At 36.6% G+C, this 15988-nt stretch overlaps 1 protein-coding gene across 1 annotated transcript; it reads left to right on the top strand.

Moving 5' to 3' along the window:
- The first annotated feature begins 11419 nt into the window (after positions 1-11419).
- LOC5579906 (pre-rRNA processing protein FTSJ3) lies at positions 11420-14383 on the top strand. Its single transcript, XM_001657837.2, has 3 exons — positions 11420-11634; positions 11705-13952; positions 14014-14383. Exons 1-3 carry the CDS (start codon positions 11568-11570, stop codon positions 14255-14257), a joined length of 2559 nt encoding a protein of 852 aa, XP_001657887.1. The 5' UTR covers positions 11420-11567; the 3' UTR covers positions 14258-14383.
- The last annotated feature ends 1605 nt before the right edge of the window (positions 14384-15988 follow it).

The raw sequence follows: 15988 nt of genomic DNA, 5'->3' as shown, positions 1-15988 counted from the left end.
ATTCGGGGACTCTTTACAACAGAAGTGTGCGATAAGTTAAGTAATTGGCTCTCTTAAAATATGAACTTTGAAGACCTCTTAAAAATGTAACGAATATTCTAAAAATGTCTGTGATGATTCCTTGTGACTTTACGCGACATATTAATATATTTGAGGGTGGCTCACAAACCAGTTTCTGCTCCACACCACTTAGAGTGTCCATCCAGAAGCATTCCGGAACAAAAAATCCTGGGATTTGAAGAAATTCGGGATTTTCCGTATCATATTCAATCCCGTCAGAATTGTAAATCTCGTTGGTTTCGCTTGCATAATGTTGATATTTTTAAGCCTGTGCTCGAACGCAAAAAATGGAACTTTGACAAACAGCTATCGTCTGGTTAGTGTTCAGACAGTCCGGACTAGATGAATTTCTGGCCTTGTAACGTTAAAACTCAACATCAATTGTGATATTTTCTATGGTATTTCGCACATGTTTTATCCATTGGCGTAAATGCGGTGGGGCTAGGGGCATTACCATAGGAACAGGGGGCAAAGGGGCCAGCCCACCCCCATTGGATCATCCTGGCTCCTCCCAGATTTTTTGATGATATATATTAAAAAAAAAACAATTTGCAGGAGAATAAAACGAGGAGAAACATGACTCTTATCTGAAAGTAACACCTTTGGATTCAAAAATTTTTCCTCGCGATTCCTCAAAAAAAAAAAAAAATTGATTCTGTCAAATCATATACTAAGACATTTCGCTGAAAAATCTACTGGGAATTCCTCTGTGAATTCTTTCAAATAGTTCCCCAAAAATATTACAAATTCTCTCGCAAAGTTTATCAAAATTTCTTCAGAAGTACTTTAAAAAACGTCACAAATTGCGTCAGAATGTTGTTTTTCTGTAAATACTGCTTAAAGTCCCCGGATTATACGAGAATTATCTACGGAAGTGTATTAAAATATCTTTTGCTACGGTTCTGCAGAAAAAAAAAATGATGAATCAATCCATGAATACTTTTGTTTGTTAAATTAGCATAGCGGTAGAGAAATGGAGAAACATTTAGCAAAATAACTGGAAAGGTTGAAATGGTTCAATAAGATACTTATCAAGATTTTCTTAAGGATCTTCCTTAATTATTTCTTTAGAAGTAGTTTTATCCATTGTTGGCAAAATACATATCCTGGGATTGAATTATTGTGCATTTCCAAGGCGGAATTCTTAGAGGATTTCTGGCAGAATTTTTGAGAATCAAAAAGTCAAGGAAGGAATTCTGCTAGATTTCAAGGTTAAATTCTAAAGTTGAAACTTGTTGAGAAATTTTCTTTTTTTAACTCATCTGCCGTCTATGAATAATCACTTACCTTTTGTCATTCCGTTGTCAATCTGTAGCTTTCACCTGCTTGAAAATTTAGTTGATTCTCCTTCTTGTGCATGGTACTTGCTTGAACTTCGTACAAAAACCCTTTTAATTCTCCAAGGAACAACACTTGAGAGTTTAACGAATAAAGGTAAACTTCGTACAAAAATGTTTTCATACTCCAAAGAGAAACACTTAAGAGTTTGAAGAAAAAAGGAATGGAATCCCCTAAAAAATGTTTGGAATTTTTGCGAGTAGCAAAAAATGGTTTCTACGTCAATATATTCACCATACCATAGTATCATGAAACTTCGTGGCTCATTCAAAACTTTTTTTTTTATGTTCGATACATATACCTTCGGTGAAAAAAATCATCCGCTTCAATACCTATCAATTGTCCATTCTAAAAGAGGACGAAAAAAGAACAAGAATTTTTGTAGTAAGTCCTATTAAGTCACTTAAGCTTTTCTGTGAAATATGTCGTCAGAAATTTCGTCAAAAAGCTTCAGAAATTCCAAGGTGAATTCTTGAAATTTTCGACAAGAATCGTATACTATAGTACATTATTCTAATTCAATTTAAGCTGAAAGTATCCAACAAATTTCTTCTTAAACTTATTTTTGTGTGTTACTCTAAAAATCTGATATCAATTGGATATGGAGAGATTCGTAGATATCCATGACAAAATATTGAGGTTTTCCTGGAGTAGCTTTTGAATCAAAAATAGAGAGTGGATGGATTTCTAGATGTTATTTTTGCAGGAATGCCAGGATTAACATTCGGAAGAAATTCATTTTTAGTAAGCTCTAGAATCTGAAAGACAACTGCATGGGAAATTAAAACTACTATCAAAGACAAATTAAAGACCTCCATGTCCCTTGCAGTTGCCCAAAATTTTATGGCACATAAGGTAATCTAGAATGCCGTGAAAAGTGTACTGCGATCTGTCAAACTTGTGTATACCTTTTGCACTACCGAGGGACCAAATGCAGTACTAGAAGTGGTACCCGATCTGAGCCCGAGTGGGACGGACCTGCTACTATTTTAACTGACTACGACCATTATTAAAAATACCATAGAATTTCATACTTGTGGTCTGCTGAAAATTGCCGGTACGAGCGTTTAAGTTAACCCCTTAAAATGGTAGTTTTTATCGCATATTTTTTTTGCGTGTGATGGAATTTGTGGAGAATTTTTTTTGAGAATTTCAAATATGAATTACAAGTGATCTAGTAAATCTGTTGAAAAATTTATTTAACAATTCTTTAGAAGAATCGCTAGTGCTGTTGAAAGGAAAAAAAATATCAGGAAATATTGCTATGAATCTCTGGTGAGTTTTCTTAGAAGATCTTAGGAAGTCATCCTAGGGGAAATAATAATATTATTCTCTAAAGAATGTTGGCATAGCAGTGGATATATTTTTTTATTTCCAATCATTATTGGCCCGCTTTAGCTATGTCCTGGGAGGGAGAAACCGATACAAAATTTATGTACGTCATAGTGAGCCGAGATTCTGCTGTCACGAACTGTCACTGTGAGCCCAGATCTTAAAGAATGGACAAACATGAGAAAAGCGCGTAATTGGCTTGTTTAGGGGTATCAATTTTCTTACATATTCCGAATCTACACTAAAAATTGAACTAGAATCCAAAGTTTCACAATTTTCCGTTACCTGGAACTATTTTTAAAACACGTTTGAAATTAGTATGGAAATCACTTTTGAATCACCCCTCGGCAAATTTTACTTCGGGACGAACTGTCATTGTGTAAATTGAAACGTCATTGAGTCAACGGATTGAAATTTTTGTTAATCATTTATAATATCAACATTGAGATATTGGAGTGCAATAAAACCGTGTTATACTTAGAATGATGTGCTCTTTCGATCAAGCTGAAATAAACTGTGAATTTTTCTTTACTAAACAACCCAATTGATCAAAATATATATTTGCATTTCAACAAAGTTGACACACGGTGCCCCGACAGACCGTTATTATGTGCAAAATTGTCCATCAAATCTGAGTACAGGGCTCGACTCCTAAGGTCATTCTGCACCTCTGGGCTAATTTTTAAAAAAATCCCTAGGCGGAATCTCGAGAAATCCTGATTTGAAGTTTTTTACTTAAAATTTCAATATAATTTATATACAAATTACACAATAACGCCGGGAAAACCTAAAAAAAATCGTCCAAAAAGACGTTTGGCCGTCTTAACTAGTATATAATTGTTATGGATGTTATATTTATAAATATTTTTAACTAACTTAACCAACCAGCGTGGTTTGAGTATGTTTTTATATGGCTTAAAACAGTAAGCTTAGTTCAATGGAATTAAATCTAAAAAACTAAATTTCAATTTACTGGTGATGCTTCGTTCGAAAAAAGTAAAGCTTTCAATTGTTAATATTATTTATTCACAGCTTGTTTTTCGACTTTCACACTAAGTGACCAGCCCACTGAAGTCTGCCGTATTTATTTTTCTTAATATTATTTGCTTCTTTGTACGTCTTGTACTACTCTTGATGTATACGTCAAGTTTTCCAGCGAGTATTGTTCTTGAACTTTACGTCACAATTAACGTATTCTGTTTTCTTATCCACAACATGATTTTGACTACTCGGGGAACATCATTGTCACATGTCGGAAGAATTCTAAGATTTACTAAGTCTTCAACAATTTCAATGCCTAGTTCTATCCGAGTTTCAACATCATGATTTTTTTTTTCAGAACACTTTTCAGTTCACTTTCTACGATAAAGCATCGTGATATCGTAAGATAGAAACATTGCAGTGGTGTTTATTATTGCGAAATTATTTACGAAAGAGAGAATGGATGAAGTTAGATAAGCTCTTATTAGGCAACAGTGTAGAAATGTAATTTGCCATTGCAAGTAACGGGTTCTCAAGCTAATTACGTAATCCGTAAAAGTTGATAATCGCCAGAACAAGTGTTTTTACTGCACGGGAGACATAATTGTCACACGTCCAAGGCTCTTCGACAATTTCAACTACATACCCTTCAAGCACTGCCTCAGCCACAACACAACTGAACCTGCTTCTTTCTCTTCATGCAACCATGTACATTTGGGTAGGTTAAATGGCATCACAAGCTTATCTTAGTTGTGTGTCTTCAAGATAATGAAAGCCCGCTCAACTGCGCTGCGAATTATTTCAATAAAGTCATCTCCTATAAAGCCTGCAAAAGTATATACTTCAGAATGTAATTGTGAGTAGTAAATTTCGAAATGCATTTTTTTATAGTTCATGTAATATCACAAACGAAGTTAACACCTCGTATGCAATCTATACACTTGATTGTATATATCAGCTTAATCAGCTTTCCCAGTTAATGTTAAAGTATTTCCTGCCACAGATAGATTTGCGTCACTGAGTCGAACGCGACCTTAAAATCAATAAACAGATGACAACGAAGTGTATAAAAACAAATTACATGGTAACAAGCTAAGTAAGACAAGAACTAGGACTCCCAATGATGTTGAAACTTTAGTAGTACTTATTGGGTTTTTTTTATGAAGTTGTTGAAAACTTTGTTAATCTTGGAACACTTTTGACATGTGGGAATGATGCTCTACGTGTAGACAAAACCCTGTTGTGGCTAAGTATACAGAATACGTTAATTGTAACGTAAAGTACTGAGGACAATACTCGGTGGAAAACTAGACGTATACATCAAGAGTAGTACAAGACGTACAAAGAAGCAAATAATATTAAGAAAAATAAATACGGCAGACTTCATTGGGCTGGTCACTTAATGTGAAAGTCGAAAAATGGGCTGTGAATAAATAATATTAACCATTGAAAGTTTTAGTTTTATCGAACATGACAACAACATTATATTGAAATTTAGTTTTTTAGATTTCATTCAATTGAACTAAACTTACTGGTTTAAGCCATATAAAAACACACTCAAACCACTCTGGTTAGTTAAGTTAGTTAAACATGTTTATGAGTATAACCACTTTAAAAATTATATACTAGTTAAGAACAGTTTGGCCGTCTTTTTGAGCGATATTTTTTAGGTTTCCCGGCGCTATTGTGTAATTTGTATATAAATTACCGTCGATGCGGGTGACAATGGGTCTAGGGAGTGAGATTGGGTCAAAACGGAAAAATATGTTTTGTGAAATATTTCAGCTAATAACGCTGATATTACTAAAATTAATAATTCATATGTTAGGGAACATATTATTAAACATAATTCATAACAATATACAATATACAAACTAGATAAAATTTACAATATTAAATTTCTCCTGTACAAAGTATCACGCATGTACTCTAGCCTCTATCGTTGTATTAGTAGAATGTTGAAAGTCTTTTCATTATACATCACAGGTATTTTCCGGAATCTGTTTGATTTTCCTATAAAAAAATCATTTTTTTCTGTACGATGTCTAAAACATTGAAAATGGGGGTGAGATTGGGTCAAGCAAGAACGATAGTTAATGGAATTCCAAGTCCACTTTTTGACATTTTACGGTGCCGGGTGTTCTCTTTTTTCATTAAGATGTGTTTATTTTTTCTAAATACAGCATCTCTGAAACATAAAAACAAGTCTACTTGAGTATTCCGTGCATTGAATAACAATACAACGCATTTTGACAACTTCTCAAACCAGCAACTGTGTTTCGTGCGCAGCAGCATCGTAAATTTTTATCAAAAGGGTGTTTTTTTTTCTAAATTTGATTGTTTATCAGTGTTTTCATATTATAGAAACATCTCACGGAAGTACAAATGAGTTGGAACACTGAAATATCGTGATTATGACGTCAACATCTGCCTGAAACGTATTGATCGTGGAATGTCGCTCCGAAATTTAACTATTTGCGAAGAATTAAAATAATCACTGTTTCAGTACACCTTTGGGGAAACTGAATAGGCTTCATGGCAATGGGGATGAGACTTTGAAGACATTTCGAGGGAAAAAATAGAAAATGTATGTAAACTTAACGATGAATGTTGTGTTTACATATTTTTTCTCATAGATCTTCATTTTTTTGGTATAATCGTTCTTTTAAGTTGGTTTATCATACTTGTGAAACAACTTAGATATCTTTTCATCTTGTTTGCATCGTATTTCATCAATATTCTTCAGCTGTGAATGGTTTTGCAACCATATTATCAAAAACAAGTTATTTCAATTACAGAGACCCAATGTCACCCCCTCTATGGGGTGAGATTGGGTCATTTTTCATTCACTTGTGGTGCCGCTGTGAATAAATATTTTTCTTAAATGTGTTGAACAGTCGTTAATGTACCATCAAAGTACATACACACCAAATTTGAAGTTTATTGGAGTTAAATTGCGATAGTTATTCAATAAATAATTCGTACACATCCCTTTTTGACCCATTGTCACCCCCAACGACGGTACGCAGATTATTTTAGATATCATTTCCAGATCTTTTATATCATATATTTATCAAGTTAATATCACTTTTAGCTATCGATATTATAATTTACTATTGCTGAGTTTTTTTTCGCCTGCTCTAGATGTTGTTCCGCACAAGAAAAGTGGAAATTTCTTTGACAGAATTGATTAAATAAACTTATATAGAGAGCTACATTTGAAATGACATTTTTTCACAATTGAATAAATACTGCTATCTAAGAAAAATGATTTACTACTCGATTTCTGAAAATAAAAATCCCGCGCATCAAGATATTCGAATATATTTCTATTTAGATGCATAGTTCTCAGAACCCTTCAAATGATTTAAATACATTCATACAGAGAACTATTTCTTTAATGCATAATAGGTTTATAAAAAACTACAAATAAAAAATAATAAAATATAATTTATTAAATTATTCAAATTAATGAATCATTCAAATTGAAATTTTGAACAAACTTAAACTTATTATGAAATTAGATCAATCATTTCAGACTGATTTTACTTTGTGTAAATAAACATCATTTTGACCATCATCGACATAAATTTTCTCACTGTGCGCTAAAAATAGCCGACTGAACTCAGCTTGTATCAGCACTAAACAGCAGCTGAATAATATGCTTGTTCAGTTGTTGATTAGCTTACCATGTGTTGATTAGACATTGTCGAATAGAAGCCCAAACATGATCGATATTCAGCTATGAGAGGTTTATATTTTGCACTGGACGGAATGACCATCAATTCTAGGATGGCGCAGATGGCAAGGCATACCGCTGACGATTAGAAGGTCTCGAGTTCAAATCTAGTATCCAGGCGATTTTCAAATAAGTTTGTAATATCATGATAATTGTGTACACTACATTTATAAAGTGCCTAGAAAAATGAATTCTTGTTTATATTTGTTTTTAATTATTTTGGACCAGCCGTATGAAAGCTGAACTAAATGCTTGTAAAAGGTTTTTAGAGCGAAAAAATAAAGTTGGTATTCAACGACATGCTATAAAGTTTCTCCATATTTGTGTGAACAATGCTTGAACAAAGGTTGGCCATGGAAATTATTAAAATGTTATAAAACATGATGCTAGATAAAACTGCCATAATGGTGCTTGTTAAATGAGTGATTGTAAGTTGAGTTACTACGGCAAGCCGGATACGCCAGGTGAAGTTGATCGAATTAGGTGCTTGGTTTGGCCACCGTGACAAGAACCCAAGGCTGCCGCTGGAGCCGTGAACCGTGCCTTTTGGAGACGACAACAGAAATACTGGAAACCCAAGCGGCTGGGAATTGCTCCGTTCTTCCAGGTCATCGTCGGTGGAATGGTGTTTTTCTATGCCATCAACTGCAGCAAACGGAAACCAAACGGAGCTAAATGACGTTTGAACCATTTTTAATCTAAACATTGAGCAAATTAGCGGGGTATAGATTAAAAAGTGTTCAGATTAAATGGAGTCAAACCAACGGGGTTACCCGGTAGCTGCAAATCGTTTGCAATACAGCTATATTAACTATTTGACGGCTTTCATTTTTTTGCTGCGTTCGCTGCTTTAATTCAACTGTTATACAGCACAAAGCAAATAATCTTGGCTTATAGCGCTAAAATTGTTAGTTGGGCAATGCTAAAATTGCTGACGGGCCAACAGATGGTTTAAACGTCAAACACGAACAAAAACGATGCGAGCGCTGCGGGCGGTGGATTGGCCACCTACCATATTTTCGAATCGATCGTTAAGGTGAAACATCTCAGAATCCAAAGATGGCCGGCACAATGGCCGACTTCTCTCCCTACTCACGTTTTCAAAGGCACAAAACTGGAGAAATAGTTGGCAAACGTTCCTGATCTTCTTATTTTAAGCTTTCTGCTAGTGCACAAAGCCAAAATAAAAAGTGCACTGTTGTGGGATGCTTTCTTCGCGAGATTTGTGCCTTTGAAGTTTTAGTGCAATCTTAGAAGTTGATTCCAAACTCTTTCACCTTAAAAAGGTGGTCGATGGACAATGGTGAGAGTGTGACGTCTGTTTGTCTGTGCTTGAAGTTTTTTTTTATATGATCGTCTGTTCAAGAAACCATTGCATGGATATTGAGATAATGCCTCTGTCCAAATTATATTCACACGAGGGTGTCCAAAATGTATATTAGGTGGCCGAAATGTATGACAAACAGGCCGCCACAAATGCTATTTTGGAAGCTAATACCACACTGGAATGAATTTTATTGTAGAAACTACTGAATCCATGGTAAAATTAGGAACTGCACCAACGATTTTCAACCGACTACATTAATCTGTTAACTCTACCAAAACATAGTCAACATCACTACACAAGAAAATTTCTTCTGTTGATTTAACCAGAGTTGTAGTATTTTTGACTAGAAACATTCTTGATTTGAGAAGTTTAGCATCATACTTTTGACCACACTGTGTTGTACGGTGGGTGTCACGGATTCAAATACAATGCTGTGTAGTGGATGCTACTATGGACATAGTCAAATTTACTGCACTGCTCAGTGATTTGCACCAGATTATAGTAAACTTAACAGATTTTTGTAGTCGGTTGAAAATCGTTGGTGCAGTTCTTAATTCTACCATGGATTCGGTAGATTATACAACAAAATTTGTTTGCGTGCACAGTTTGTAAGATTTTCCTCCTTGGAAACTCAAGGTACAATGAGACATTTAGCATATACAGTGACTCAATCTCATTTTCGTACGGGGCACTGTTTTCATATCAAGTTGGTATAAATCTATTAAATGGTGCATGGACTTCGATATACTTTATCAATAATGAAGGTTATAGGTGTCATCTATTGTTTGGCAATGACAAACTGTATTCATTTGCTTAAATCTTTGGAATAATAGAAAAGTATTGAGATTGTGTCTAAAATTGATCCAATTCCATATTCGTACACCTAACAAAAAAGAAATATACAGCATTCAAAACTAATTTTTAATGGACTAGATGATTACTTAAGCTCTTCGTTGTGTTGTTCAGATGCAGTAGAATACATTTGGAAAATTTAAAATCGGACATATTTGAAACTTAAGTAAATTTAAGAAAAATACCAGTTTTCCCATGTTTTTTGCTAAAATATTCGGTAAGTCGAACAATAAATTGTATTTTTTTCAACATCACTTCCTTAAGAATGATAACTGCGAATATTGCACAAGTTTCAAAAAATTATAATCAGTTTTAGAGTAGCTAGGAGTGGATATCGACAACTTATACTTTTGAATCTTAGGTATTATAACATTTATAACAAATCCAAAACCAAAAATTTTTGTGAATTTCTTTATGTTTGGCTCCTAAATGTATATACATAATCCATAGTTAATGTTCCTATCAAAACATTGCGTAATAATTATTTTTAATTTACATTTTACTACCAAACATGATTATAGAGATTTAAAGAATAAATATTATTGCCATAACCGTAACACAAACGTTTTTTTTTAAATTATGAAAACAACAGGATATATTCTATTAAATAGTATATCAATGTTCTCTGCTCATTCAAGTTAATTTGGATTTTTCTTATAAAATCAATAAATTGCAAAATAGGGTGCTATTTTGAATATAATTTGAATATTATTTCAAAGATAATTGAATATAACGATGACATCAATTATGTGGAGGTATGTACAGCGTAGTTTAGGGTACTTTATTGTAAAACGAAGTTCGTAGTTCAAATTATTTTTACAGACAAATTCAAAATTAACATTTACCTGTTGTTTAGAATGAAAATTTGGTTTACATTGATTAAAAATATCATTTTAGAAGAGTTTTGAACTTATGGCACAAAAATTTTCTGAACTCAAAAGGGATAAAAACTGTTTTTGATTTCTGTAAACTATATATATTTCAACTAAATTTCTATCATAGCTTACGAGTATAATCTATAGATTGGATCCAATGACAAAAATAAACGTTATTGTTCGAATTATAGGATTTAATAGCAAAAATCATTGGAAAACTGGCATTTCTCATAACTTTACCTAAATTTCATATATGTCCACTAATAAATTGCCCAAATGTATTTCACTACATCTGAACATCATAATAAAGCATTTCAGTAATCAAATAGAGCTTCTAAATTTAGTTTTGAACGTTGTGCGTTTGAATTTTGGTAGGTGTACGAATATGGAATTGGGTGAATTTTAGACATCAATTCAATACTTTTCTATTAATCCAAAGATGAATGTAAATGGAAACATTTTGTGATTGGCAAACAATAGATAACACCTGTTACCTTCAATGTGGATAAAGTATTTGTAGCTCAATACTTCATTTAATAGTTTTTTACAAACTTGATGTGGAAACAGTTCATATTCCTGTACGAATATGAAATTGGACTTCTGTAAGTAACATTACGTATAATAAAATATTTGAATCTAATGCAGTTAATCGATCGCCGTTTCCAGGCATATCCTTAGCCTGTCCAAAATACATAATTTACCCTAATCGTGCAATGCACAGTATTTTCAGCGTTATGATTGTCTGTGGTTATGAAATTTGTGAATAAAACCTAATCCAATTTTTATTTTTGTGTGCAATTTTTTACTGTGTTCTAGAAAAGGCCTTTCTCATTTCATTTTCTGGTCGTTCCGTTCTTTTTTGTTTTATTTTTTTCGTTTTTTTCTCTGACAGTTCTTTCGCGTTGCACGTTTTTGTTTTCATTTCACGTTCGCTTCGCCGTCGAGCGAGCACATGTTTTTTCGCGGTGTCGGTTCGGTTCAGTTCGGATCGTCGGAACGGATAATTGCGTTGAAATCCCGTTGAATCGACTTCTGGACAGGGTAAACATAGTCACCATTCACAATGGGCAAGAAAGGAAAAGTAGGAAAGGATCGGAAGGATAAGTTCTACAAGTTAGCCAAGGAAACCGGTGAGTAAATAGTGATGGGTTTCTGGGTGAAGATCGGTGGAGTAACATTTTATCTGGTGATGTCTTTCAGGATACCGTTCCCGTGCTGCTTTCAAGCTTATCCAGCTGAATCGTCGTTTCGGATTTCTACAGCAGTCGCAGGTTTGCATCGATCTTTGTGCAGCTCCGGGAGGATGGATGCAAGTGGCGAAGCAGAATATGCCCGTGTCCAGCGTCGTGATCGGAATCGATTTGTTCCCGATTAAGAACGTTCCCGGGTGCATCAGTTTGGTAGGGGACATTACCAGCGATAAAACCAAATCGGATTTGGCCAAGGAGCTGAAGACATGGAAGGCCGATGTGGTGTTGAATGACGGTGCTCCGAATGTGGGAAGAAACTGGTTGTTTGATGCCTACCAGCAGGTTTGTTTGACGCTGAGTGCGGTCAAATTGGCGACACAGTTTCTGCGGCCAGGAGGATGGTTCGTGACCAAGGTTTTCCGATCGAAGGATTACAATGCCCTTATTTGGGTGCTGAAGCAGCTGTTTAAGAAGGTTCACGCGACGAAGCCATCGGCTTCGAGAAACGAGTCTGCGGAAATCTTCGTCGTATGTCAGCATTACCGTGCTCCGGATAAAATCGATCCCCGGTTCTTGGATGCGAAGTATGTGTTTGAAGAGCTGGACGTTGAGCCACAGGTTAAGGTGAACCTGCTCAAGGAAGTGGAGAAGGCCAAGAAGCCCAAGGTTGAAGGATACGATGGAACGGATGTGCGGAAGATTATCACCGTTACGGAATTTCTTAAAGAGGAAAAACCGCTGGGTTTGTTGGGTAGGGTAACGGAGATTAGGTTTGACGATAAGGCCATTTCAAACCATCCACGGACAACGTCTGAGATTAAGGAATGCTGCAAAGATATCAAGGTCTTGGGGCGGAAAGATTTGCGAGATTTGCTCAAATGGCACAAGATGATGAGCAGTGAACTTTTCCCTCAGGAAGAAAAGGCAGAAGAGGAAACTAAAGGCAAGGGTAAAAGAGTCACCAAACTGAATGAACAAATCGAACAGGAGGAAGCGGAAGGAGATGACGAGGAAACCGTCGAGTTGAAGTCCATGGAAAAGGAAATCGCCGAACTGAGGAAAGAGGAGGAACAGGATGCCAAGCGGAAGCGAAAGAAGGCCAACAAAGAGCGAGCAAAGTTGAACGAAAAGCTAAGCCTAAAAATGGTCATCAAAGGCGACGAGGGTCCTACCGAGCAAGCAGATGCAATGATGTTCAGTTTAAATGCCGTGCGAAGCAAGAAACAGATGGACGATTTGCTGGACGCCGACCCGGATGTCTTAATGGAGCAAGACTTCCACGACGACGACGATGATGGTTTGCCTAAAAAGAAGCAGAAATTCGTCAAATACGATAAGGAAACGAAAGGAGATCTGTACGAGGACGAAAAGGTTCTAGCTCAGAAATCCGACGACGAAGACAGCGATGCAGATTTGGACCGCGAAGGGCTTGGTTTAGATGATACGGAGGAGCTACAGTTCGAGAATGACGACGAAGCCGAGGAAGATGTTGACAGCGATAATCCAGATGCGCAAAACCCTCTAATAACAGACTTGGATTACCGGGATAAGGAAGAGAAGCGTCGCCAGAAGGCTCAACTGTGGTTCGAGAAGGATACATTCAAGAATGTACTGGCAGGTGAAGACCAAGCTGTTGATTACGATCTGGATCGCCTAACGGAAATGTACAGGAAATCCGGTGCCAAAATCGTTGGAGACGACGATAAAGATCGGCCTTTGGGTAAGAAGGCCCGTCAAAGGGCAAAGCACGACGTTGCCAAGGAAGATTCATCTTCAGACGATTCGGATTCCGAAGCTGAGGTCGAGGATCAAAGCTATGAGCATAAAACCGTCGAAAAAATCGGTGGCAAAGACGGCTTTGAAGTCGTTTCAACTGAGAAGCGAGAGAAGAAGGTCAAACTGAACGAACAGGAACTAGCCCTGGGACAGTTGCTCGTCAGCGGAAAGAAAACCAAGCGAGACCTAATAGACGCCGCGTGGAATCGGTACATGTTCAACGATAGTAACCTGCCCGAGTGGTTCGTCAAGGACGAAGAGAAAACCATGAAGAAGCAGGCCCCGGTTCCGCACGAAGTCGCCGAAACGTACAAGAAGAACCTGGAGGAAATGAACGTCCGGTCGATCAAGAAGGTGATGGAGGCTAAGGCCCGCAAGAAGAAGCACGCTACCAAGCGGCTGGAGAAGATCAAGAAGAAGGCCGAAACGATCATGGAGAACGTGGATAACACGAACCAGGAGAAGATCCGACTGCTGAAGAAGTAAGTTCATCGATTTTTTCGCAAATATAGAATGATTTTAACACCAATTTCATCTTTTCAGACTGTACAAAAAGACGGACGCCAAGAAGAAGGACATCACGTACGTGGTGGCCAAGAAGTCGGGCACCAGCGGGAAGAAGGTTCGCAGGCCGAAGGGTGTGGAAGGTCGATTCAAGGTGGTCGATCCGCGTATGAAGAAGGATAGGCGGGCGATGGACGCCAAGGAGCGACGGTCAGCCAAGAAGGGAGGTAAGAAAGGTGGTAAAGCCAAGCCAGGAAAAGGGGGTAAAGGCAAGAAGAAGTAAACTAACATCTACTACGGAGCAACGGTGAGTTTTATCGTTATGTTTATGTATGCCCTTGTGTGTCCTGCGCAGAGGAATGATAGGATTTAAGCAAAAGTTTAGAATATATTTCTGATGAAAACAGAAGGATTCATGTCTTGTCTGAAACGTATCCATTATACCTGAGAGAGAATTATCTAATGTATCGAATATTCGGGCCGAATATCTCGATTATTTTGATTTTGCCGAATATACGGTCTGCCGAATAATGAAATCTGACCGAATAATAACAAAATAAAATAAATTGTAACAAAACATTATGTTTCATACGAAGGAAAATTAAAAAAAAAACGATTAATTTATTCAAGTGATAATACATCAAATTTTCCCTTTGGTGGATTCCATGGATGGAGTTTGATACTAAATGTTTAAAAATGTGAGAATTTTTCCGTTCTACGGTATTGCGATGCTGCTCAATATACAAGCCATTCAATATTTCACTCATCTTGCATGGATTGTGTTGTGGCATTATTTTTACGTAAACTGAAAGTGCTTTTCACCTTGGTTTTGTAAAAAATATGGAAACAACGAAAATTCAAACTTGCATTTATTATCGCTTGTGCCTATAGGAACACATGTGACTATAGTAGCACTATTTCTAATTCCTGTTCCAATAGCTTTACGGCGTAGGCAAAAAAAAAAAAATCAAAATCGTATGTTTATTCAAAAAAAAACTAAGTTTCTCTACTATAGGAACAGTAGGTGTACTATAGGTGCAAGGGAGCTAGAATTTTAAGCAAAAAAGCATTTCTTGAACAAATTGAGCTGTGAATCAATGGTACTTAGTTAAATAACTCCTGGCATTCATGTCAAAAAATATTTTGCAACGATTTATAGAAAAACGGTCGTAAAAGGCTACTAGTGCGAATATAGGGGACTGTCTACTAAAGGAACACCGACTCTATGCGATGTATTTGCTCTAATAGACCATTTCCGTCAGATCTAACCCCCAGTTTTTATATTTTTCTTCGAAAGACAATCATTTTTAATGAATATTAACGCTTTCAGATTTTGTGCATATGCACTCCTGGTTTTCTTACAAATTTTTGAAAACATGGATATTCACCACATTTTGAAAAATAATTCGAGATGCGGCACAGTTTGTTCAACCCGATGGGTATCAGCGTGGTGATTTCGCAACAGTTTTTCGATTCCACCCCTGCATTGGGATGCTTGTTTACATTTGCAAACGTCAAATCAGGTGCGCGCTCAAACTGACCGTGATCCCGGTCAGGGCGCCCCAAACAGGAGCGCCACCGAAACTACTCAAACAAACGTTTTTAAACCAGGTTGGAACTGGCGCAACCCGTTCTGAATCACAGTTCCAACTCCAACCCGATTCAAGTCTTCCTTTAGGAAAATATATTTTCCTCCACAGATTCAAAATTCAAAACCACCCCCTAACAACAAATCTCTCATCCACCCAGCAGTTACGGTACCGCTAGTTCTATTAGAGGCTATTTTTTACTATTCATGCCGACAAACACCTTAATCTATCTGTTGGCTGTTGATCCGGAAGATTTCCGCCTTGAGGCAGTAAAAGCCGCGCAAGTAAATTTTGAGCGGCTGTTGCTGCCTCTAGGCGGGAATCTTCCGGCATATTCAATCCCTTCAATCCTCGTCGGCACAAAGCAGAGAGATCAGGCATCTGTCGACTACAATCCTTGCGTTACAGAACCGTGTAGTGTTCGC

This window comes from Aedes aegypti, chromosome 3, assembly GCF_002204515.2.
Source record: "Aedes aegypti strain LVP_AGWG chromosome 3, AaegL5.0 Primary Assembly, whole genome shotgun sequence".
Lineage (NCBI taxonomy): Eukaryota > Metazoa > Arthropoda > Insecta > Diptera > Culicidae > Aedes > Aedes aegypti.
This window is presented reverse-complemented; position numbering and strand designations above follow the sequence as displayed.

Excerpts from the sequence above, each read along its gene's own strand:
- LOC5579906 (XM_001657837.2), top strand. The coding sequence starts at position 11,568 with ATGGGCAAGAAAGGAAAAGTAGGAAAGGATCGGAAGGATAAGTTCTAC. Across the intron at positions 11,635-11,704 it reads CAAGTTAGCCAAGGAAACCG|GATACCGTTCCCGTGCTGCT; the intron begins GTGAGTAAATAG and ends GATGTCTTTCAG. Across the intron at positions 13,953-14,013 it reads AAGATCCGACTGCTGAAGAA|ACTGTACAAAAAGACGGACG; the intron begins GTAAGTTCATCG and ends TCATCTTTTCAG.